At 48.6% G+C, this 25,583-nt stretch overlaps 1 protein-coding gene across 1 annotated transcript in view; it reads left to right on the top strand.

Annotated features, from left to right (window-relative positions):
* Positions 1-13,486, top strand: part of CADM1 (cell adhesion molecule 1) — a 54,840-nt gene extending 41,354 nt beyond the window's left edge. The window contains exons 10-12 of the mRNA XM_010575089.1: positions 1,827-1,880; positions 11,463-11,594; positions 12,721-13,486. Of these exons, the coding sequence (XP_010573391.1) occupies positions 1,827-1,880; positions 11,463-11,594; positions 12,721-12,839 (305 nt within the window). The 3' untranslated portion in view covers positions 12,840-13,486. The remainder of the gene's footprint in view (positions 1-1,826; positions 1,881-11,462; positions 11,595-12,720) is intronic.
* The last annotated feature ends 12,097 nt before the right edge of the window (positions 13,487-25,583 follow it).

Here is a 25,583-nt window from a genome sequence, read left to right as displayed (position 1 = left end):
GAAGCAGTACAAAGCAGCGCTCCGGTGATAGAAATCTCTCACTAACCAGTGTGCTGGTGTCGTTGTTTAACCCACTTGGGTCAGGCTGCAGGAGAGGTGGCTCGGCTTGCTGGGTGCACCCTCTCAAGATTTATTATTTGCCAGGGAAATGATAGGCGAGTGAAAAGTTAGCTTTCATTTATTGAACGGGACTTGCGGCAGACTGAATTCATTCTGATCAGAAGTGAAAAGAAGGGGCTTTAATAGCTGATATGAAAGTTTAATGAGAAAAATCAAGAAGTAATCTATCATGTATTTAAAATGCCTCACAACAGGTTTTAATACTGTTCGGTGGCATTTCGAAGTATACCAGATGCAGGTAGACACGGAGTTGTCGAATTGTTAAATTTTCTTTTGAAAAAGACTTTTTTTGCTTCATAAAAAATGCAACGTTGCCCTTTTTCATTATTGAGAAAATGTAGTTCCTCTTAAGTGAAAGGGAAGGCTCTACAGAAGCAATTTCAGAGAGATAAAAGTTGAATGGCTCCTCTTCCGAGCCCAGGTTTGCATGTCCAATGCTTCTGTGAGTCAACTGTAATTATATTGATATATTGTATTATAGGAAAAAAGGGGGAATCCCTGAAATCCGAGAGCGGCGCACAAACAAAAGTCTTGCCACTAATCTAAAGGGCTTCCCGCTTCAGAAGATAATTCCGACTGTAGCTTCCAGGTGACTTGATATATTTAAAAAACAGTCACTGAAAATTACTTTTATTTTGAAGGAGCGGCATTATAGATATATACATATGTGTTGCTCGCTGCTTTCCAATGGGGGACAGCCTGTACATCGACTATACTGCATTACCATCTTTGCTGTTTAAAAGAAAGTCAGCATTTTTACCAGCCTGCGAGCTTACAATGCCAGGTTTCCAAATGACCGGTGATGGTGGTGTATCTTCATGGGATTTTTTTTTTTTTCCCCTTCGATAATGCACTTGCTTTAGCAGCCAGCAGCAAGAGTAAGTTATCGCAAGTACCAGCCTTGAATAGCAATGCTGTACTATCCCTCATTTAAATAGCTCAATCTCTGTGACCTCCAGACACCGTTTTGCCCTGTAGCCTGTGCTGAGAAGTTCACTCAACTAGACGCATTGCCCTCCTTTGGACCCCTCAATGTTTTCTCAAACTCTCAAACAAAATAGGAAATAACAGCTTGACACACAGCATTGGCTGCCTTCTGTGGCCACGAGAACATGTCTCGCCTAACTGCTTTATCAGCTTTGAGGATAGATACTTTTTCCATAAAGGCATCAAACTTGGGAAAATTAGAAAAACAGTTTTTGTCTGATTTTTTTGCAGAAGATACAGCCCGCAGTCTGCACGTACAGATGCCTTACAGTTTTGAAATGTGATCCGCAATATTCGCTACTTGATAAATTGCCGGGCTTGTCAACATGACCAAAAAACAGATTGAACTTTGGAAAATTGGAAGAAAATTTTACATTGCTCTGTGTATACAGAACCGAAATCAAACTGGGCTAAATTGGGAAGTTGCCCCCCGGTGACTAAAAGACAGAGTTTGGGGGTCTTTGCATGCTGTTATGAATGAGTGATTTTGATTCCATGTTTTGTGTGCCAACAGTGTAGACTGAGGAATGTTTCTGTCTGTAATAAAGGAAATCATTGCAATTCTGTCATACAAGTTACTCTGCCCAAACCGGCAGACGGGGGCAAGTGATTGACGCATTATTTTTTTCCCCCCAAGAAATTCATCCTCAGTTCTTAAGTGTGCTGTTTTTTGTCACTCGAGAAACGCAGAGAAAAATGAGTTTGTTTTTACTTGTAAGGCTTTACTCAGTTGCCCAATTCGGCAGAGGAGCTGGACTATGGGGATCTCTCAGGTAAGGGCTAGTACATAGGTAAACCGCTGCTCTTCTACGCTAGATACTGGTTCCACTCTGATTTCTGCATCTTGGCCATGTTGCATTGTATAGTTGCTGTGACGTAGCCATTCCTCCAGTGCACGGTCTCGCAGCTTGGCTGTCCGCTGTTTTCTGTTGGGATTTTCCTCCCTTTTTTTTGATTTGGGCACCCATTTCTGCGTGGCACCCTTGAAAGCGGGGCTGGAGGTGTGCAGAGCGGCAAGACTTCCCATTTCAGGTTGCCTCCCAGCTGCTGTGCTGTAACTTTTTGAACACTAATTTGGAGACCAGTTGAGTTGAAACTTTATGTTTGTAAAACGCTCAGCTCTGGTGTATTGTGCGAAACCGTCTTTAAAAAACACACCCAGTGCTAAATCTCGGCTGCTTGGTGATTTCTCATAATACAAGCATCAAACTGGGGCTAAAAAGGAGGTAACTGCTTTATCAGCCGAGTCAAAACCAAGTAAATGGTTTGAACCTCTTTTCATCCACACTGGACTGGAAGTTACATAAATACATCCTTAGAGCTGGTCCTTGCAAATTACCGCTAATCCAGATTAAGAAATAAAAGCATCTTCGGCAGATGCAGTTGGTATATTCAAAACAGGGGTCCTGTCAGCGGTACAAGCATCGTCTAAACCTCTGATCTTCATGTTTTGCCACAGTGTTTCGAAGCGTTTTCAGAAATTCACTGGATTTTTTTTTTGTCTCCCGCTTCTCGGAGCATCTCCGCAGGCTCATTTTGCCCGCTGCGAGCGGTCTCCGAGGCCAAGTGCCGGCCGGCTGTATCGCACGGTAAAGATGCCCAGAGCGGGCAGCGCAGCAGGGACGGGCCCCGGCGCTTGGCTGTGGGGCAGGACCACCGTCCTCTGCCACCTCCTTGGCAAGAGCCCTGCCCCAGAGGGTTGTGGTCCAGCGCTGTTCCCTTTGGGGGTTTGAATATGGAGCAAACACTAACACCAAAAAAGCAAACCCCCGAGTCCTCAGCTCGTTCCGTAAAACGCTTGCCTTTTACCCCATCAAATCGGCAGCATCTCTTCCTGTAAGCCACTATAGGTATGCTTTGGCCAAGAGGTTAGAAATGATTGATTAATTCAGTATGTGTTCTAACTCCTGAGCAATACTAATAATTGTTATTGCAGGCCTGGGCCAGATCTCATAGGTAAGAAGTACTAGGTGTCTGTTGAATATCACGATGTGGATGGGAAATAATTGTTTTGCTCTGACAAGCTTTATTGCTTTTTCAATTTGTATTTTTTAAAGAAAAATACACCTTCTGGTGAATGAAGAAGAGAACGGGAAACAATTCCACAAAGGAATTCCTCAAAATGGGTGTCTGCTAGCAGGCCTGCCTTTCCCTCCAGCGCCTCTGTCCCTGGGCGGTGCCAGCGGCGCAGCCACCTGCAGCACGCCACCAAGAAGCTGTGACCGTGTTGAATGGCTAGTGCCTTCTCCCAAGTATATAGCTCAATGTGGCCCTTTTTCTGAATCGCGAACGCAAATCCAAATTGCCCCCAAACTTTACAGAATGCAGTGCGAGCACAGCTGCTGCCCACAGCAAGCAGATGAGCATGCACCCTTTGTGTGCTACCATACACCCATTTTGGAGCATCCATTTTGACTACTGATTGGGGTTTTTTTCCCCCTAAGAATTTCAAATGTTTGCCTGTTGCTCTCTTGGTTACTTACGTACACCCAAAGGGTAATCATACCAAGTCAAATATGCCAGTGTCACTAGAGAAAGAGCCCCAGGCCATTGTCTCCTACAAACAAAACTCTGCCCTCCATCCCATCACCCATGCCCAGGCTCCCGGGAAACTCAAATAAGATCCCCTTTGCGGACTGGGCTCGTCACATTTGGCCTGTCAGATGGGTGGTCCAGGTGAGTGCTGGAGCTGAGCTCTCCATCGGGAACACTGCCCTCTGCTCCGGCGGGACTGGGCACTAGTTGCCCTCAGGAGCGACCCACGAGCACATGGGGATGCAGGGGTGCTTGCCCATGCCCCGGGCGGATCGTGGTATGCTGAACGCGTTGGTGCTCCCGCGGTGTTTGCTCAGTGTGCTGTTCCTTTCAGGTACTCCTGTCCCGCTAAATGCTTCAACGGAGGCTCTGCCAACTGTGCAATTAAGTAATGCATCCCTTGCCTTCCGTCCAGGTAGCTAGTTTCCAGAGCTGTGTTCGCTTTTCCTGGTTGAGCTGTGTGTGTCCGTGCCACTCGCAAACCTCCTCTGGTTCCTCGTGTACAGAGAGCCCAGGGCACAGAAAGGGTTGGCCATGTGCTCCTGCAGCGTGGGGTTTCGTGTTCTGCTGCAGTGCTTGTCCAGCCCGACACAGTCTTACAGATGGAATTCCTGCAGTGCTGGGGATCACTAGGGCAAACTCCTATAAATTTGTGAGCGTGCGTATGCACAAACATGCGGAGAGAGAGGGAGAGAGACGTATATACACACTGCTGTGTGCTCTGATGGTAGTAATCCGGTTACCCACATTCAGCACAGCTGTATCCCAGTCCCCTCTGGTGCAGTGCGGGCTTTCTGCTTTGCTCGAGAGCATTGGTACACCTCTTGTAGAATAGGGAACAATCAAGACGGCCCCATGTAGCCTTCACATGGGGTTTGATTAACTAATCAAAACCTGATTAGCACCTTTGTTCAGGGGGGATGCTGATGAATCAATTGCTATCGATTGCGAGTGGGGCTCCATTTTCTAGCAGAGAGGGGTCTGGAGAAAGAGCCAAGAAGCACTGAGCACCTGTTCCAGCCATGAAATTTATTAAAACAAAGCACATTATTTTTTATGAAGCGATCTTGAAACAGGTCACTGAAGGGGAGCCTATTGATTGAAGAAGGATGAACTTCTCGCATTTCTCTGGCTTAAATTAGACCAAATTCAATTACAATACGACAAACGGGTTAACGCTACTCTTTAACAGTCCATCAATAAAGTAGAGTAGGGGTAGCAGGCTTAATGCCGCGATATAGTAATGAATAATGTTATTGCTCATCCTGTCATACACAGGCAGTGATTTCTGTCCTCCCACATCGGGGATAAGTGTTTTATAGTGTTTCTGAAATAACGACAGCCCGTTCTTCCCCCAGCCCTGCCCACCAGCACCCCCCACCAACCCCAACTTCTAGTGCTGCTCCATCATTTGAAAAACTTCTTCCACAAAAGAATTAACTGCAAATTCCATGAGGAAACATTAGTGCTACCTTTCAGTTTCCCGCCTCATAGGAAAGAGGGATAGCTGGCTACCAGTTTTTCAGATGCACACACGTGACTTAAGGCCATTAGCACCTACAACGTGCCCAGAAAAGGTCGCCAAGTTAGGAATTCTTCAGAGAAATTGATGGAGGTTTTCTTTTCCCTGCCTTGAGGCAGATGTTATGCTAACCTCTGGGAAGCACAGTAGCTTCTGTCAATGGAGTTCGTGGGTATAAACTCACATATGCATACATGCAAATTCAGCCTGCGTTGTCCTCCATCAAGAGCTTGAAATTAATTTGCACCCAGCAATAGAAGATAAATTTTTGTGGGAGTGCAGCAATAAATCCAAATATGCCAAAAGTAACGTCTATGCTATGTTTTCACAAAAATCTCCATCAATTTTCTGCTTTTACAGCACAAATGTGCGTAGAACAAGTTTAGGGCTGTTCAGAGATACCCCAAACTGTTACAAAGCATTGGCTTAGAAAACGTAAAGCAGGAAGGAAGGTGAGGAGCAAGGAGAGGAGCCAGGAGCACCCACGCAGCAGGTGTTGGATCAAAACACGCACTTACCCAAGTCAAAATGGGATCAGCTACATTTCCAAAGGCTGCATTTGCTTCACGCCTCTGGTATTGGGAGATGGAGAGCCTTAATAGGCAACAGTGCTGGAGCACATCAGGAAGGTGGTGAGAGACACCCTTTGAAGTAGTAATGATCCCAGGACTAGTGCTAGAAGCGACGGAAAGGCTGGGTGCCAAGTTCAGCCCTGGGGCCGGGCAGCTCTGATGCAGGAGGTCACGGGAAGGAGCCGCGGCCTTCGGGCACTTGAGGATGCTTGTGCGTGCAGAGGGCTCCCTTCACAAAGGCCATCCCAAACCTGGCTTTTTGAGCTTTACGGGGCCCAATTCTGATAACTGGCTGACCACTGAAGTTAAAAGTGCTTTGACCCTGATAGGTCTGAAGCTTTTAGAGTGGGTATAGTTGAGATTTAAAATACTAGCTAGTACAGCCAGCCAGGTCCAACCTAGTCTTTCTCTTAATCTTGAGATGCTGTCACTTACAAAAAGAGTGGAAGCTAAAGTATACATAGAGATGGATAGATAGATTGATATGTGTGTATTTTGAGGCCTCGTTAAAACAGATTTGAGTGGAACATTTTTTTTGAGTAGTTGGGAGGAGAAAAGTCTTCCATCTGCTAAACCTTGCTGTAAGCGCTGACCCACATTGTTAGGATATTGCTATTAAAATCTGCCAGCTTTTTTCATACTCATGAGACAGTCCACAGAAAGCTATTTTTAAACAATTACATCTGCAAAAATGTTAGAAAGCTTGTGATCGTTAACACATTTATTTTTTAAAAAGCATCTCCCCCCGCAAAAAACCCTATAGCTAAGAACCTCCAGGTTTAAAATGCAGATGTTAGTTGACAATACTTCCATGGAAGATAACCAACTGAACATCTGCTACGTCTTACTCCTGACTCTCAGAATAAGTTCCGTTAGTGTGGTGACAAGTAGGAACCAGTCAAAAAAAATGCCTTTCTTTTCTGTCTACCTACCGTTTCATGAATTGCACTTTTTGTTTAAAGGAAAACTTCAGGGTTCACGTTCAAGTGGTATAATCTCTTTTTTGTCAATTAGGTGAGCAGTTGGTCAAAATAATAAGCAAAAACTAATCTAAAGCCACCAAAGTCTTTTATTGGCCACCACTTGAAATGGGACTATGGTGCTCTCTGCTGCTGTATATAGGTCTGCATCTCACGCAGATGAGTTCAGTGCTACATGATATAAAATTGTGGCATCCCTCTACTGCAGGGCACAACCGTACTGTTCTCTTGGGGGAGGCGTCACAGCAGTTTAAAAGAAAAAGTGATTTTTTTTCTGTACATATTCAGTTACTGCAAGGGGATTGTACCATTATCGCTGCAGTTTTCCTTTAAGGTGCTTTGGTATCAAGCAAAGCACCACCCCACAAAATTAGGTTCAGCTGAGGTGCAAAGTAGCTGCAGAGTAGCCACGTAGGTGTGCATGTTGTGAACAACATGCAGCGACGTCTGCACCTTTCCTTGCTCTTCCCTCCCTCCTTCCACTCCCACCCACAAAAAAACCGCAAGCAAACCAGGAACAAAACCCTAATAGAAAAATTCTGATTATTCGATTTAAAGGCCAGCATGCTCCAATATATATTAACATCTTAATGGGAAAGCTCTGCATGTATACATTTACTACTCTCTGACAAGAGGGAATTAAATGTCAGAAGGATTTGTAGCATCTATAATTGAATTGGTGCTGAGAAAAGCAAATCTTGAGGAAGAATAACATATTAGGATTAGCAAATAATGTGGCATTTTGTCAGTTCCTGCCATCTCGTCTGTTCCCTCTTCAGTAATAAAGTTGTGATTTCTTTTTTAATCATAGATATGAAGCAGGAATAGCTTGTGAATTGGAGAAAGCATTTTAAAGCAGATTCCGGTTCTTAAGGTCAAGTCTCTCCTTGGCACAAATTTAGGGAATGATTCCTTCCTCCGTAGACCCGACACTTTTTTTTAATTGCCAAAGAAGTAAAGAGTGACAGAAAATGAAACAGCCACTTTCATACTGACAGTGTACAAACTGATTCGCTTGGAGCAGTGTCCACAATTGCTGGAGACGGGCTCTGTCCAAAAGCTCCAAAGCTGCTGGCTTTGCCTTGCCTTCTGTGCTGGAAGGCAGAACTGGGTTGACCATGGGTAACTACCTTGGAGCATATGGGGTTTGATGAGGTGGAGAGGAGGTGTTGAGGGAGCACTATCTAGCAAAGGGGATGGCGCTGGAATAGCTTGCCTAGGGAAGTTCCATCGCTGGAGAGCTTTATTTAAGAGTTGGAGCGAGAAAGCAGCGTTAGCAGTGCTGCAGGCATCGCTGACTTTGCTGTGGAGGTCGTGGTCTCTGGCCTCTCAAGGTGTCTCGCTTTTACTTTCCTGTTTAAAAAGAAGAAAAAATACGTGAGAGGCCTAAAAAATTCCTATCAAAGATTTGAGTTTCTCTTAAAAATTGTCAGTAGTTCTCTTTGGAGAGCAAATAGATGCAACACAGAAAAGATACAAGGCAGATTTGATTTTGCTAAGTCAAAGTGTTTTAATGCCTGTAAATGTGGCATATTTATTGTAAGACAGTCCTCCTGCCCGTTTCACCTGCAGAGGTGAGTTTAGGATGTTACTGCAGGTCCCCAGAGCTGGCAGGCTCTCGCTCCCTGTCGCCAGCAAGCCATGCCACGATCCCAGCCTGCAGCAGGCTGTATGTGTGCCACAGCATCGCTCTGCCCCATAGAGTAGCCTTGAGGTCAAAAGTTGTTAGGAGCGAAAGTCAGCACGTGAATCTCTTTTGTCGTCGGGCAGTGCTGCTGCAATTAAGGCACACAGCACTGCTGGGGAATCCCCGTCCCGCGCATTTGCAGAAGAGCTGTTCCTTTTACTTGCTGATCTAATACAAATATCAATATATGACCTTTCAAGTTAAGACCGCTGTCAGCTGCCTCACAGACTTGATATTAGATGGTTTGCAACCACTAGACATCCTCAGAAGTGATTTAATTTTTACATAGTGTGCAAGCTTGAAGCTGAGCTATGTAGCCATGCACATCATAAAATAAACTTGCGGCTGGCACCTCGCAGAGGTCTTTTTTAACAGAAATAATTAAGAAAAATGGCCCTGCTTGTCCCAGTAGACGAAATCATAACTCTGGCCAGAACGGTTTGCCACATTTTATGCAAAAGTCCCTTCTTGGGGAAACACTGTCTCCCTGCTCTCAACTTGATTGCAAATGGAAGGGAAGCCATGACGGATGTGTTGGGTGCGAGGCTTCGGCACAGTTTCCAGTAACCCATCTCTGCTGGCTCTGCAGCTGCAGGTCGGTGTGACAGCACAGCGGCTGCTGCTGCCAGGAGGAGCACACCAAGGTTTTGTCTTTCCAGAACTTTAATTGATGGTGATTACAAAAAAATGCCTCTTGATGCAAAATCCTGCTCAAAGCACATTATAGAGCCATAACTCAGTGTGTTTGTTCCCCTCAGCTGTTCCAGATGTCAACAAGACATTCATCCTCCCAGTCTGGGATGCTGCTGTCTCCTCCTTAGTGCAGCCGAGTGGAACTGGGTGCTAAGTTTCTTAAAAAAAAAAAAAATGGAGTGGAACTTGTCTAAAGCAGCTGCTCCAGCGGATGAGCTGGGTTCGTTTGCTTTACAGAGATCTAAGTCCTTAAAGGCCCAGATTAACCGAGCTACAAGCAGCAGTGGGAAGGCTGTGTTTGAGCGGTAGCTACCCAGAACAACCAGGATTGCTGATTTTTCCCCAGCTGCTGTTCTGGGCAGCCAACAGAGTCTTTGCCCAGGAGAGGTGGTCTGCTTGGCACACTGCTGCGCTTCCCTGGGCATTTTTCCCATCGGCAAGCAGGGATGTTCGGCTGCTTGCCAAAGCAGCAAATGCAGGGAAGTGTTCACAGTACGGGCTGTTTCTGCTGGAGATGATGTAGAAAGTCCCTCCCTTTAACGCGCTCTCAGATTCCTCTGGTATGCTCTTACCGCAGTGAAATGACTGGGATGTAGATGATGTGGCAGGGGTTGCTTTTGGTTTGCAGGGGGATCTTTTTTGGCCCCAGTTTTTAGCTTATCAGCTAAGCTGATGAAAGGGACTTTCTGATCATGGCGCTGATGGGCTGCTCTCTGTTGCATCCCTTAACATGCCCCTCACCCTGACCCAAATCAGCCCAGGCGTCCCACTGCCTGTGCCTGACTGAGCTCCTGCTTTTTGGAAGTTACTCCAAGAAGCACTGGCAGGGTTTTTTCTTAAATTGTTTTAATTAAAAGGCGCTTTATGGTGCTCTCAGTCACGAGTTATTTACTTAGGTCCCTCAGTCCTTAATCTTGAAGCAGAATTGGAAATATCGATAGAAAGTGTAAATCCCGGGCTGCTGCTCGAAAGCTTTGTATCAGGTTGCAGCTCAAAAGAGCACCATTACCTTTAGCTGTCACGGATCTGTACGCTTGATCGATAAACTTCAAATATTATTAGAGGTGGAGGCTTCAGAGATTTGCTCTGTTCTTTGGAGGGAGACGGAGATAAATCTTTCTTAAAAATTGACTTGCATTTGCACTCTCAGTCTTCCTGGCAAAACGCATTTCTCTTAGGTGTCTGGGCAACTGCATGCAGGACAGATTTATAGGCCGTGTGCTTCTTGTAGTGAAAGATTTAAATGGTAAATCCTTCACATATGACTTCACAAATCATGTAAAGTTAAAAGATTTTTACTGTTTCTGTTGCTGCTGTGCTTAAATTGTAAGGTATGGCCAGTAAATCATTTTAATGGAGGTGTCGCGCTTGACTCAATAAAAAAAAGAGACAATGGTTTAGCTTCTATTCCAAAATGTTAATGTATTAATCAACGGGAGAATAATTGTTTTTTACTACGTTATAAATCCCAGTTGCCATTAGGATTGCAGTGAGGGTTGATGTAGCTGCATTCCTAAATTAAAATTGTTTACACTGCTATACATTCATTTTACATGGCTATAGCTCATTCTGGGTTCATTTCGGAGTTGTTCCTCCACCAAATAAGTCATTCCTCTCCTGAGTGACGGCATCCTAAGGGAGAGGCACTTATAAAAGAAAACTAATTGTAAGGTGAGGAGTTAAATAAACAAAATAAAGCCATTGGAGGCACTGTACCATTATTGCTCTCTATCTGCTTTTGAAGAGGTTTTTATAGTTTGGGTTAAGAGGTTGTGTCTCTGGATGTCGTGGACTGCATTGAACAGCAAAGGTTGTGTTTAATGACATAATCTTGTTGGGTTGGGGGAGAGGACGGCTGCAAACTCATTGACCGTGCTGGGCCGGTTGGTTTTTGGTCAAGGAATTTTTTGGGCTGAAGTTGACATATTTTCAGCAGGGCACTTGTTCATGATGTTTCTGCAGAGCTAACGATTCATATTCCCATATCATACTGCTATTCCCTGTGCCCCCATCCCCTGGGGAGGTTGAAATTTGGGGAGCATTCTAGGGAAATTGCCCAAAACAGGTACCCACCACCGACTCCCATCTCTCCTCTCCTCTCCCTCTCCCAGTTGTCTTCCACGTGCATAGTCGTAGTGCTGCTGCTTATAGTGGAAAACACCTTGCAAGTTGAGCGGCCAGATCAGTTCGGCTCCAGACAAAGGTCCCGTGCCCGAACTCATCTGTCTAGATAGCTCCGTGCTTTACCCCATTTCCTTTTGAGAGCGCAAGGGTGGCTTTTCCAATCCAGAGAGCAGCTGCAGCCAGAACCTTCAGAGTGCATTGTATTAAGTCCCAAATTCTTATTCCTCTTCTGATCTCAACAGATTCTCGTGCAGGTGAGGAAGGGGCGATACGGAGCGTGGACCATGCGGTGGTTGGTGGCGTCGTGGCCGTGGTCGTGTTTGCAATGCTTTGCCTGCTCATCATTTTAGGGCGATATTTTGCCAGACATAAAGGTAAGACAAAGACCGAAACTGGAAAATGAGAGGACACGGCACGTGTGTCTCTTTGCTCGTGATGTTGTCCTGTCTGACGCGAGAGACCCCTTTGTTACTCTGGAAGAATGTCTCTCGAAAGCCCTTTGAATTGGGGGAAGGAGGAAGGCTGGAGCAGCCCACCGATGTTCTGTGCACCTGGGGCTTAGAACAGGAGGACAGCAGTTTACCCCAGACACAGACTTAACCCAACGTGCCGCTGCTGAGGCTTACAGGTGCCGGTGCTGGCGGAGGCACCATCCCTTCCAAGGCACCTTGGCAGCAGGATACCTGACAAACGAGGTATAGTCTCTTTCGGGAGCAGCGTTTCACATCATGGGGCATGCTTGGCTCTTCACAAAGAGCTCCATTGCCCACTACCTCCTGTTACAGTCCCGGGTATTACAGGCAGTCACCGTGTATAACGATGCACGGAGCTACACCAGCTCAGCTGGGCTTGGCCCCGAGGCTTGCAGCCAGCACATCAGCACGCAACTTAAAACTGAAATTTGGAAGTCACTCTGCAAAACCTGATTGACCTGAGCTTGATTTAGTATATGTGGAAAAGCTGACAGAGGATGAGAGGCTGGTCACAACCGCAGCCGGGATGGAGTGAATAACGTTGAGGCAAGAGGCAAAAGGGAAAAAAAAAAAAAAACCACCACCTAAAGCGCATTAGCAGGGAGAGAAAGTGGGGGTGAAAGATTTGTCTCCTTTAGGTAAAGCATATAAAATGCAATTTTACCAATAGTTGTGCACTTCTGGGAGGGGGAAATGGTTGTGACTTAATTTCTTTTCCAAGTAAGACACAGCAGGGAGCTACGCACCGTCACCGGTCAGAGCAGGGACATCGGTGTCCGGTGCGTGGTCAGCCCTGGGGGTCTCCAGCACCGGCTGCTCCTGGAGGAGCCGAAGCAGGGAGCTCCCACACTGGGCGGCATCAGCCTGGCTTGTTGCTGGCATTATTTTTTTCATGCCCAGCCTAGTATTTTCGTGTTTTACATTTTGGGGTTTTTTTTTCCCTTTCCGCTCACGGCTTCGTTGCTCACACTCTGAGCACCTTGCAGAGACCTCCGACGAGTCATGCAACCTCCTGCTTCCCTTCCAGGTACATACTTCACTCACGAAGCCAAAGGAGCAGATGATGCGGCCGACGCAGACACAGCCATCATCAATGCAGAAGGGGGACAAAACAACTCCGAAGAAAAGAAAGAGTACTTCATCTAGAGCAGCCTTGGTTTCTGTGAGGTGTCCAACCGTGGACGGTTACTACTGGCCCTATTTAAATGCTAAAGAGACAGTGATATTGGAAGTTGCAACCAGCTTGTGTCTTTTTTTTTAAAGAAAAAAAAGCAACTGGGTGGAGAGTCGTGAGGCTGGGAGGGTCCGGGATTTGCTGTGTAAAAATATTCCTCGTAAAGTACACTCTGCTGTTCGACACCTCAGTTTGTTTGGGTTTCCTTTTTTTGGCCAAGTCCAGCTTGGATTTAGTTTAGTGAAGTCATTTGCAGAAGATTCTGTGCCTTGTTTAATTTCTGTTCGTTCGGGTCGGGGGGAGGCTGGGAAGAAGAGGGGCTTCTGTGCATTAGTTCCCTTCGGGTTTCTGTGGCTCTTCGTTTCCCCTTCCCTGTTCTGTTTCCGGAGTTGCCTGCTGCGACCCCTTGGAGTAGGTGGGTTTCTTTGAAGGTGTTTCTCTTTCTTTCTCTCGTCACCGTTTTCCGTTCAGAACTCGAGCTCATCGGAAGAGAACCAGCACATTTTAGATTTCGTAGCTTGCAGTTCAGTGTGCCCATGTCCCATTCCTTCTATCGTCGTAAAGGCTTGGATGAACAAACGGCGAGAACCCGTTTGTGGCTGCCCGTGTTTCAGGTGCTTTCGATGGCGGCGACTAGGAAATAGGCTGGAGCTCGGCAAAGGTGCTCTTTGGCGGCAGGGAAGCAGGACCGGGGGGTCATCCTCCCGGGAGGGATGCTGAGCCCACCTTTCGGGCCCTGCGGGCCTGGGGACTGCTCCCAGCCGGGCTCGGGAGGGACTTTGGCTCTGGCCCTTTGCCTTGCACGCCGCTCCCGTCCCGCTTCCCTGCCTGGGCCGACCTCTCCCTGCTTTGCTAGAGAAGGCGAAGCCCTGCCAGGGGGTGGGAGGCTGCGAGCCCCCAGCTTTGGTCGTCCTCTCCCCTCCTTTTGCAGCTGCAGGACGCGGCGGGTTAAACGCCTCCCCCCCTTCCCCAGCGCGTGCTGGAGCGGAGACCCGGAGAGCAGCCGGACAAGCAAAACTGCCTTTTTTTCTACCCGCTAAGTAAAACGTGGGAATTCGTGCTAAAATGACAGTGCTAACTGACTTACAAAGCCATAGGTGAAAAGGAGAATCTAGGTCAATTAGAATCGCAAGTGACAGGTAGCAGACTGCAATCAGAAGCCGGTATTAAAATGATACATGCTGAATTTTTTTTTTGGTGAGTAATCTTGGATTTCGAGCGATACTTTTTTTTACTGTGTTTATGTGGAAAATGTATGCTGATTTATTTAAGGGAAGCATTAATCTTAGTGTCAGGTTGGGGTTTTTTTAGGGGTTTCGGGGGGAGTGTTTTCGTGCGGGTTGGGGTTTTTTTCTTTTTTTTTATTGTTGTTTTTGGCAGAACCATTACAATGCGGGAGTCCTTTGGGAATAGGATGGCCTGACAGCAGAGAGCGAGTCCATTCTCCAGCAGTATTCCGTCTTTCCCCTTCTTGTGAGCAGAACCTCGCAGAAATACCCTTTTTTTCCGAGCAAATTTTGTCGAGCGCAGCTCTTTTCTGAGCCTTCAGCACCATTGCCAAACCACATCATGGTGAGAAGCAGTCAGCATGTTGGAGTTCGGGGGGGCTTTTTTACCCGTCATCGGTCACGGGATCGGCATCCTGGTTTTGAGCAGCCCATCTTTGTTTTGGAAGTGTACCGTAGTGCAGTGTTACCGATGTAACTTTGACTTACAATGTTGACATGTCTCAGGTTCATGTGTTTTGATTGGTGTTTTCCGTCTCAGGTAGATTGCAAAATTTCGGCCCCACACATTGGAAAAAAAAAAAAAAAAAAAAAAAAAAACAGGATAAAAAACAGGAGATTACGAATTTTAGTTGTATATTGGTTTATGTATTTTTTCTTCAGTATACAGTGCACTGTTTGAAATGTATTGTTGAGTATTACTTTGTACAGCTTTAGATCATTAGGATTTTGAAGTGTGAAGAAAGAACAACCTTGTTTAAAGGAGTATTACAAATGAAGGACGCAGAACTGATGATAAACAACCTTGTTCTTTATTCACCTGGCCTTTTTATTTTTTCCCCTTAGGCCAGTTCTGTTTTAAGGTGTCCATGGAAGATGTTACAATGTAAGAAAATACATATCCATCTGCTCCCATTCACATTTTGTATTGGTTCATGTATACCATTTTTACAAAGGAAAAGAAGTACTATAAGATATCTGTCTTCTTAATAAAAAAAAATTAATGTTACAAAACTAAAGCTCATTTTGCACTCTTTATCCCCTGCCGTTACGGAGACCACAATTGTAGCGACCTTCACCCTCGGCTCACCCACCAGCGCGGTGCCGGGAGGAGGAGACGGTGCTCAGTGGGTAACACCACGGCACTGCCCACCCAGCCCACGGGCTTTGCCCTCCTCCCCTGCCCAGCTCCCCTGCCCGCTCTGCCGGACAGACCGGGACGGCGGATGCTCTGCTCCGACCCAGAGGGTACGGGAAGAGCCTTGCTCCTTGCCAAAGTCAGGCAAGGACAATGACGATCCAAGCAAGAGTGCCTGATGACGAGAAGGTCTGCACTTGCAAAGCACCTGCCTTGCCCCATCTTCAGTGCGTTAGATAAAGCTTTTTTGCCTCTCTTCAACAACGGGTTTCCATCCTTTGCCGAGGAGGATGCCACAGGGTGCAGAGGGGCTGCCTTGTGCAGGGAGGTCCCCGCCGCAGCTCTGCCAGGTGGGCTTGCCCGCCGCCCGCAGCCCTTCCAACACGGCAGCGAGCTCCACTATGGGTTGTGGGTCTTCCCCTAGAGCAGCGAAATGCTGGCACCGCTTCTCATGCCCAGCACCATAGCTGTAAATCTCCCATAAGGGATATCGTCTCAGGTTAATTAATCTCCAGGCTTAACCTTGCTGTGAGCAGCTAGAAGTCCGGCCTGAGGTCGGCAGTGCTGCGATTGCATCTTCTAGTGCTGTTTATCCTGCATTGGTGTTTACTTAAGGCGAAAATTGATCTGTAACTGGTATTTCAATCTTCCCGAGCTGCTGTGGGGGCAGCCCGGTACCCAAACTTTTAATAGCAAATATTTAAATCCTGGGAGGGTAGGTGAGTGCTGAAATATGTGACCTCCTTTGCCCCATGCCTATCTCCAATTCAGTTCTGGCTGTTGCCAGATTTTCTGGCATCTCCTTTTAAAATGCTCAGGATTTCCCAATCGTAGTATGTGATGTCTGTTCGCCTTGAAACACCAAGTCCCAAGGACAAGTACTGCCACGCAGAAGCTGTTTCACCACTGCTCAGTCTCAGCGTAGCTATTGATGAACCCGGCGTTCGTTCCTCCTCCAACGTTGCCCTTAGCCGCATCTCCTGAAATCAGGTTACGAGGCAGCTGCAGCGCTGAAATTAGAAGCATCCATCTTTTATGTTTTGGACAAAGGAGGAGGAGAAAAACAATTGCTTTCCGCTGACGAGATACTACTGAGAGATACACTGCCATAACGAGTGTCTGTAAACAAACTGTACTATACTGCGAGGAGCTGTACGTATTTGAGCTCCTGTGCCGAAGGCGGCTGCTGTTGCTGCTCGAAGGCCAGTGTTGAGCTCTCTCCAGCATCTCTCGCTGCATTTAATATAGTTATGTGAGAAATAACATTTTTCTGGGAGAAATCATGACACTGAGGAAAAAACTGTAGGGCAAACCAGAAAAAGCAGCTATTCTTTTTCTTCCCTGAAACGGATATGAACATAGGTAACTTTGATAGTTAGCATGGTGATTTTGTAATTACTTCAGTGCATGAGAGAATTTAAAATCACGGGTCCCAGATGCCGGCTCGTGAAGCTTTCCTCTTCGAGCCAGAGCTAATTGCATCACACCCTTGTGGTGTCAACAGCAAAGTTATGGCATTAGCTATGCAGTTGAATTGCTTTCCCACCCAGTCCTTGTTCCCCTTTCCCTGAACCACAACCGGAGTTATTCTGCACTCAGTTTGTCATGAGATGCCTCGAGTATCCCTCTCTGCATGTTGCAAAGGGGAGAGGTTCTTTGTACGTCCTAATTGGACGTGTTGTGCTGCTCGAGTCGGCACACCTCCCCGAGGCCTTGGAGCCATGGTTAACGCTGTGGTCCCTCTCTAGACACAATCCTGCTGCTGCTGCTGCTCAGTTGCAGTAATTTTCAATAATTTAGTATGCTCAGAGGCAATCTGCAGCATGCTGTGGCAAAGCCAAGCCTCCAGGAGCAGAGCACAGCCACGGCAGGAGCTGGGCAGAGGAGAGGGCAGAGAGCCTTTGGTTATGACCGCTTCTCCTTTCCAGAGTAGAAGGGGTGAAAGTCTGATTGAACATTAATAGCCTATTAAGAATCCAGTTGTGAATGCTGCTTGGTGAAACTGCTGCCAGCCACAGCTTTTGCGAGAACAAATCAGCTGCGTGTTGGAGGTTCATGATTTATTTATGGCCACGTGTCGCTCGCTCATCCCATCCTCGAATTGGGCCATTCCTCGTTAGCTGTGGGTTTGCCGGCGCCTCTGCGCTGCGAGGGCAACGCGGTTGCTTTGCTCTCAGGCTGTTTCCCTTCTGTGAGTGCTGAGCAGGGCCCCTGCCGAGGCTTTGGATCCCCGTCCTCGAACGGCCCAGCCGTTTCCCCAGTCGTCTGCCTATAACCTTGTCCATTTCGTGCCGCAGTATCCATCTGTTTGGGAAAGAAACCCAAACAGGGAGTGCTGCTTGCAAAGATCACAGATTTACTTAGCTGCAGCTTCAAAAGGTTCTTATTTCTACTGCGTTAACGTCTCTGGGAGTGAGGAGGTGTCTGCGTGGACGACCGGGGCTTAACCCTTCTTCTCAGGCAATGCAGACTTCTGCCAGCATCCCACAGCTCACTGTACAGTTACACTGCAAGCAATTGCATCAGCCACTTGTCCGGCTATTGCGCACCATGCAGAGAACTAAATCTGCTCAGAAACTTCCTTGAGTTCATTTGCTAGGCCTTAATAAGCTGCAGCGGTTCTCCCCGTGTCCTGGATCTCACACCCAATCTCCCTCCTTTCGTCCTCTGCCATGTAGAGCTTGCCAGCCAAACAGGCTTTGCCGTTGAGCATCCAAGCAGGTCTCAGCTTCTAACGAGCTTCCTATGGCCTCAGGTGTTCTCAGACGTTAAAATAACAAAGTCTGAAATTGATCCTATCGGTGGTCCACATCTTTCAGGTTTTTGAAGGTTTTCTTCCCATTTCCTACTTGTACCTAGACACTTTGGTTCTTTGCTCTTCTAGCCCTCCTTAGGCAATACAAATAGATGAAGAGAAGCCATAAATGTAACATTCAGAATCTGTTTCTTGACAAAATGGTTTGCATTTTTTCAGACATCAAGACGCAAAAACATTGATTGGAAGGCTGAAAAGACTATCATTAAAAAAACCAGACTTAGTGAATCTAATATCCCTAGTGACCAACTGCAGAAACGACTCCCTTTGGGTGTGACCCTACAGCTGTTGAGCCTTTTTCATTAAAAAGACCCGAGGGCACTTCTATGTTTTTATGAAATTTAAGAAAATGGTCATTACTTCAAATAAGAATGTAGTGTTTGCCCTGAACTTAACGTTTTCACAAGCTGCCTAAGCCATTTGATCCTAATTGCACAATTATTAGGTAAGTAATAGGATTCTTTTTTTTTTTTTAAGCAAATACAGGGAGGAATTATTTTAATTAGTAACCGAGTCTGACTTGCATAATTACTGCCTTTTCTGCCACGCTGATGTTGCTAAAAGTCCAGGCTTTGAACACTTCTGCCATGTGAAGTAATTAGTGATAAATGACACTTTACCTTACATCAGGTAAAAAGTACCTGAATGCAGGGCTCAGCAACTGACACACACTCACTGTTGAAAAAAGAAGCGGGGAGCTGGGGCGAGGCACAACCGTGCAGCTGGCAGCATCGATCGATCCACGCTGGCCAGTCAGTTCTCATCAGAGGGTCCTGACAACGGGCTAATAGCTTTTTCTGAAGATCCAATCCCATTTTCTAGACGGCAGCTGGTGGCGTGCCACGTGGGATAATACCCGCTCCACGCGGCATCGATCGGGCCCCCCCGCCGTCCCCTGTCCTCCCCTGCCCGGTGCCGGGTCCTCGCTCTGGGTCGGAGGGAAGTAGTGGTGGGAGGTGATGTTGGGGCCGGTCCCCATCCAGCAGCATTCCGGCTCCCTAAGGTCCAGAGCTGCCCTTCTGTTAATGCGTCCCGGCTGCGCATCAAGTCTTGCGAGTGCGTGCAGCATAACTTCACAGCGAGCGGTATGCTGTGAAGCCAGCATATACACGACGTTTACAGTATGTGAGTTGGAACGAGCTTTGCTTGAGTCTGTGAGCCTGGGCAGAGCGACTTGGCCTTCTGCACTGACCAAGGCCATCGTTCTGGTGGTTCCAATTTGCCAGCCATTTGCAGTAGGTTATCTCCCTCTCACTCGTTACCCCCTGCGGAGTTTAAACGAATGCTACTTTAGCTGGGTGTGTGGTTTCAGTGAAGGGAAGAAACCAAATTCCATCTAAAAAGCAATGCTCTGGCCAATACTTCAACATCTGAATTACTACAACCGAGAAAATAATTTCGGTCTACTGGCCAATAAAAGTTTAAACTAGCCTTGTCCTGTTTCAAAAGGCAGCCGCAGAGGCATTCCCTGCTGCATGCCAAAGGTCTTCCCTGAAAAATGTGAATATGTAGGTAGCAGGGTGGTGGATTCTTAGCCTGTAGGGAAGGTACAGGGAAGGTGATTCTGCAGGTGGGCAAAGCTCAGCATGCCCTCCTGCTGTCTTGCAAACTGCAGAAGCTCCTTGGTAAACTTCAAATAAATAAAAAGCCTGTAGTTAAATAAACAAACTTTAGTTAAGTAACTAACTAAAGGCAGAGCCAGTGAGCTCTGCAGCTGAGGGCAGAGGGGCGAACAGCAGCCCCAGCCTCCCCCCGAAACCCCCATCCCGGTACGGCGAGCTCCTGCAGCGGTGGGGCTGGCATCGATCGGCTGTCTCTGTCTTGGCGGGACAGGGGTAAGCACGCCTCGTGCCTAATTGATTGCGGCAGTGGCCCCTCCAAGCAGTAATGCAGTTTCCCCAGCCTCTGGAGCAATCCCAGCCAGTGTTTGGCTGCTGCGCAGCCTGCGGAGGAGGCGCGGGGGCTGCCCCGAGACCCGTGCCGTCGGTGCCTGGCTCTCCAGCAAAGTCTTCCAAGTGCCGGCGACGTGGGAAGCAGGGGAGGCCAGGGAGAGCCCCATTGGGGAGGGCTGTGGGCAGAGGGGGCCATTGCTTCGAGTCTGGACAGCCGGAGGTTTGGCTGGTGTGAAACCGCCACAGCTGCCCCAGCACTCCGGCAGGCCTAACTATTTGTACCGGGGGGAAGGACAGCTTTACCGCTAGAACGTGGGAAAACCACAAGAAGCAAAATAAGAGCAGAGCAATCCCTCGCTGTGTAGGCTCTCCTAGAGAGAAACCCTTCGGAGATGCCGCGAGCTGGGGACCATCGCCAGCCCTGCTCCTACGGCACCTCTGCTGCCAGGGGGGTGCTGAACAGAGGGACCCCGTGCTCCGTCCGGTGAGGGTGTCTTCCCATCCCCTGTAAGGTCTGCTCCTCGCTTGCCCCTCCCGGCTTGTCCTCCCCCCTCCTTTACGCCATCCCACTCCCACTCAGGTGCCTGGAGGCGGCCAGACTGATGGACTCCCTCGCTTTGCTCTGAAGAACTTGTCAACGCCTCATACAGACGTGCGGGCGCTGACTGCAGAGCTCTCCATCCATTTCCCCTGTCAGCCATGGCCTAGCTAAATTAATATCGGTTTTAACCCGTGTGGCTCTGCCTATCTACCCTGCAGCCTGTGTTCTTCCACTCTGGCTTCTTAACCTGTTTTGCAGGATAGCGGCAATACTGTAAGTAATAGGCCTAGAGTAATGTAGGTGGAACAGGAGCAAAGACTACAGATAGAATAGGAACACAGAATATAGCTAGAAAAAGGACGTGGTTAGATGCAGTTCAGCAGCTCCTCACCCAGCAATGGAAGAAAATCAAAGGCAGACAGGATCCATCGGCGCCTGGCAGCCTGAGTGTAGTTTGAGGGGAACTCTGACCTCCAGCTCAAAAGGGAACCGAGCCCCTTCAGAAGAGTGAGGGTGTTGAGCAGCCCCATGAGGTTTCGCTCCTGTCCTAGGACTGTGCTGGGAGCGAGACCCGCTTCTGTCTGCCCCCCCTTTCACTCCCAGGTAATGGCTTTGTAGAGCTGCTTGAGGCTGTCCCGTGCCCTGGCCCCTGAAAGGTGGCGAGCCCCTGCTCCTGCTGAAATAGCTCTGTAGTCACAGAGACTTTCGTGCCCTTCAGCACTTTGCCGGGCTGGAGTCTTTCTTCTCTGCTTCCATTTCGCTCCCTGTGAGGGAAGGAACATGTTCCATCTCAGAGTACAAAGGGGGAAGGAGTCCCCAGTGTTTAAAAAGATCTGGAGACACAAAGCGCTGGGGAAGAGTAGGGACTATTTTAAAGACCTGCTGCCGGTTTCCAATGCTCCGTTATGACCCCCATCACTTTCTGGAAATCCTGTTTTCCTCTGAGTGGCTTGAACAAAGACTTGCTTCGTGTCCCAACAGTAACAGTGTCGTCCCTCACATCTCCCCCAAGTCCCCGGTTGCTTGCTCTCAGCATCCTTCGGGGTGAGCAGGATTCACTCCCCTTTCCCAGCAAATTGCACAGAAGTGGGATTCCCTTGTTGCCTTTCCTTCTCTGTAATGCTACCTGTACCGCCTGGATGTTGATGGCTGGTTGTTAACAGTTCATATGTGGGGTATAGAGCCTTCTGCTTGGATACCCTGGGTTAAGCATCCATCACGGCAGCACCATCCCTCCCCCGGGAGCCCTCGCCTCTGCCTCCTTGACGCAACAAGCAGGGTGAGCAGGGCTGGCGTCCCCTTGCCCGCCGGAGCACACTCGGAGCAGACACGCATGAAACGAGCAAGCGGGAGATAGGAAGGCTGCCAGGAGTAAAGGGAATATTTGATCACACACCCTCCTCTCTCCTCTGTACTCCGCTCTCCAGCCTCCCTCGGGGCCGGCACCTCGCTGCCTCCCAGCACCGCAGCCCCGCTCCCGTCTGCACGCCAGCGACAGGTTGGCAGCAGCTCCTCAAAATGGCAGTTGCACAGGAATTTCAATAAGATGGAGAAGGTAATCTCCAGCCTGCGACTCTCCACGTGCTTTCCCTCCCCTGCTCCTTTGCTCCCCGCTCTGTTTCCATCTCCTCTCCGCTGGATTTCTGTACTCGTGGTCAGCTTTCCATTTTCTGTGTCTGGTCCCCTTCAGCTGCCGCCAGGTCGGGAGATGCTGCCCAGTGCCCCCCTGGCTGGGGCAAAGCTTGCCTCCGACACCGTCCTGTTTCTGCATATGTGCCCCTTATTAATGCCATGCCCCAGGTGTTCACGTTTTGCAGGCCCTTCCACGCTTCCCAGACCGGACCCTGGCATCAGCACTTCTTCCTCAAGTCCTTTCAACGCATCTGGGGAAGCCAGAAGCCAAGCATGGGACTTCACACAACCTGGGATGATTTTTTCCCCCAGCACCGGCAAACAGCCTCTTAAAGCAGGAGCGAGATCCAGCCTGGGTACAGCATCACAGGAATCTCATCCATCCCCGTGCTCCAGCCCAGCACCCAAGGGCAGTGGGTAAAGGGGGTGATGCTTCCAAAAGAGCTCCCATGTGACCCACCACAGGTCATTCGCTCCCAGCCGGCGGGAGGGGACACGGTGCCTGGAGCATCGCTCTGACGGTGACCTGGACCTGCTGAGGAGCCAGGCTGCTGCCTGCACCCGCTGGTCAGGCAGCCCTTGCCTGCAGCCCCAGGAGCTTTCCTTCCCCAGCCACTCCCTGGCCGTAATCAGCCCGATTATGTCTGGGTAATTTTCCCTTCTCCGGGTAATGCTGCTGTTGAGCAGGAACGAGGAGAATGGCAGTGTTTTTCCGTGACTAAGAAAAGGTGTACGTGGCCTTGATTGCAAATGAAAAATTAAGGCCCCGTGTCTTGCATTCATTCCTACTTGATTACACACCGGTACGTAAACAAATCTTCACCCTGTTGCCTGAGGGGTGTCAATGATCTACCTTTTCTTTCACTCGCCTCTCCTCCAGCAAATCTATAATGCATTTAATCTTCACCAGTCACTCTCCTCAGTTTTTAAATGTCTAATTTGCTGCCGAGCGCAGCTCCAATTCTCTCTGTGCCGCTGCTTTAACTCTCTGGCTCGTGGTTGCCCAATTGCTTGGCTGGAGAGCCCGGGGTACATCTGATGCTTTGGGGAGCGGGACCAGCTGAGGGGCAGAGCTTTGCCAGCATCACCATCCAAGGCAGCACTTCTGTGCCCTGGGACCTGACCTGTTTCGCTCGTGCCATGGTTAGCAGGCTGGTTTTGAGCAACTTCATAGGTTTATCCGCAAATGCTCAGATGCACCCTTCCAGGGGAATGGACTCCCACGCTTATGAGTATTAAAATTTGGGGTACTTTAAGCGGAAGTGAATAGAGTTGGAGCAGGTGCTGTTCTAGCAACCATGCCTTCTTCCCTGGGAAAATGCACACACGCTTAAGGCAAACTGGCAGGATTGGTACAAGGGGAGGAAAATGGGGTTTCATGTGAATGGCAGTTCCTGGGCACAGCGAGCAATCCAAGTCTTCCCTGGTGTGGGAACAGCCTCTCCAGCATTGCCCCACCAGCATTAGCCAAGGCAATGATGGTGTGGGGGATGCTGGAGCGGTGCCGCGGTGCCGCGGTGCCCTGCCTCCCTGCCCCTGCCCCTGCCCCGCTGGGGCCACTTCCCACCCATACCTGCAGGTACTTAGTGCTCAGCCAAGCAGCAGCAGCCCATGAGGCATGCTGGGATCAGGCTCTGCAGGTAAAGAGGGTTTGGGGGGTGTCTGGATGGGCTTCTCCTTGGAGGAGGGGGAGAGAGAGCGTACTATGGCCAGGGGGGTTCTGTGAAGCTGGGGGGAGAGCCCCCCTCCCTGTTTATCAGGTACTTGTGGTCCTTTGGGTACTGTGTTTGCATGTGGCTGTGTTGCAGCAGGCGGTGGTGTGTTGCTTGCCTGGGTATATGTACAAAAGCAAACCTGGGACCCGTATAATCTGGAAAACCAGCAAGTAGTGGGAGGGAAATTAAATCTGCAATAGCCTGGCAAGCACCAAATTCAACAGCTGGGTCGGTGGAGTGCTTTAGCAGGCAGTTACACAGCAAAGCGAAGGGAAACAAGGAGCAGGGAGCAGGAATTGCTGAGGATGTTTGAGCCTTTGCATGTTCAATGGAAAATCCTTACGTTGTTATCAGTTGGGGCAGTGGCTTTCCCTGTTGGGACTAGCAAGGTCGAAAGCAGATTGTGCAGAGCATGCCCATTAAAATTCCTCGAGGTCTGGAGGAGCTGTTATTACCCAGCACTACAGTAGTCAATGCATTCATGCTATCTACCTCGGCCTGTTTGTACCATGTGTGAATTATGATTATTTGTACATGGGCAGCTCTGCAGTGGAGGCCATCTCGTGACTCTGCCTGAGGAGAACAGTTTGCCACCTCCTTCAAGCTCTTTTAGCCAGGGTGTTGTCTCTAGAGTGTCTGATTCCCCACCACAGGCCACTGCCCACCTCCCACCCCAGCCCTCAGCAGGTGAGGGACAACGTGGCTTCTAAACTAGAAGTCTATCCTGGGGTTAAATGAAGAAGATTTTTTGCAATTTTTTCTCGTACATTCTGTGCTTGCTTGTCCAGTCAACCAGGAGAAGTGCTCTCCTCTTGCCCCTGCGTATGTCAAGCTTGCTCAAAACTGCTGGGCAGCCATACATGCTCACTCCATCCAGCCTTGGCAATGTGCTTCTCTCCTGCAGAGCTGCTGCCTGGCTCGAGTCACTTCCAGCACGCAGGAAGAGAGTGAGACAATAGCGCTTCCCCCCCCGCCCTCCTTCCAAGGGTTGTCTCTTTGGCTATACGTAGGTGAGCAAAATGGGGATCCTGACCCCAGGGGCTGCTGTCTGTCCTCCCACACAGTCATGGGGTGCTGGGAACGCTGCTGGAGCAGAGAGGAGCTGGGGTTGATCCCTGGGGTGCAGCTACAGGGGCAGAAGCTGACGGCTCCTGGTGCGGGATAGCATGATGTTAGTGTGCAGCTTCTTGCTTGTTTTCCTGAAATTTCTCAGGGGCATGTCTGAGATGCACTTGTGAGGTGAGTCTGCTTGGAGGGAAACATGTTCAGATTATCAAGCTCTCCATAAAACTTGCAAGACATCTTCTTGTGCGTGTGTGTGTGTGTATACAAATATATATATATGCTGCTTTTTTTTTTTTTTAATGCTCTATTGAGGTCTGAGGCTTTTCCTTCCACTAGCTTTTATCTAGTCATGACTCCTACAATATTTAATCTTCATCAGAAACTGTAAGCCTTGTATTTATTTTATGGGTCAGTTGTTCATCCTTTTCCCTTGATGCTCTCGCTGGCGGTAGAGAGTGTGGAGGGGGAAAAGAAAAGGGGAGGGGAAAAAGAAAGCCTTGCTTGTTTCTGCCCGTCAACATTTGTCCAAATGACAGGCAAACAAATCAGAGCTCTGAAGGCTAATAGCAGGCAGATAAATCTGGCAGAGAGTAAACGGTTGCATGAAAGGGACATTGGAAATTTCCATCCCCAGCCAGGGTGTCTGGGGAGGACAGGAAGATTGCAATCCGTGGCTCAGGCCAGGCTGGCAC

The sequence above is a fragment of the Haliaeetus leucocephalus genome, unplaced genomic scaffold (genome assembly GCF_000737465.1).
Source record: "Haliaeetus leucocephalus isolate CR32 unplaced genomic scaffold, Haliaeetus_leucocephalus-4.0 Scaffold450, whole genome shotgun sequence".
In the NCBI taxonomy this organism is placed as follows: Eukaryota; Metazoa; Chordata; class Aves; order Accipitriformes; family Accipitridae; genus Haliaeetus; species Haliaeetus leucocephalus.
The sequence above is the reverse complement of the archived record's forward strand: the minus strand, read 5'-3'. Positions and strand labels throughout refer to the sequence as shown.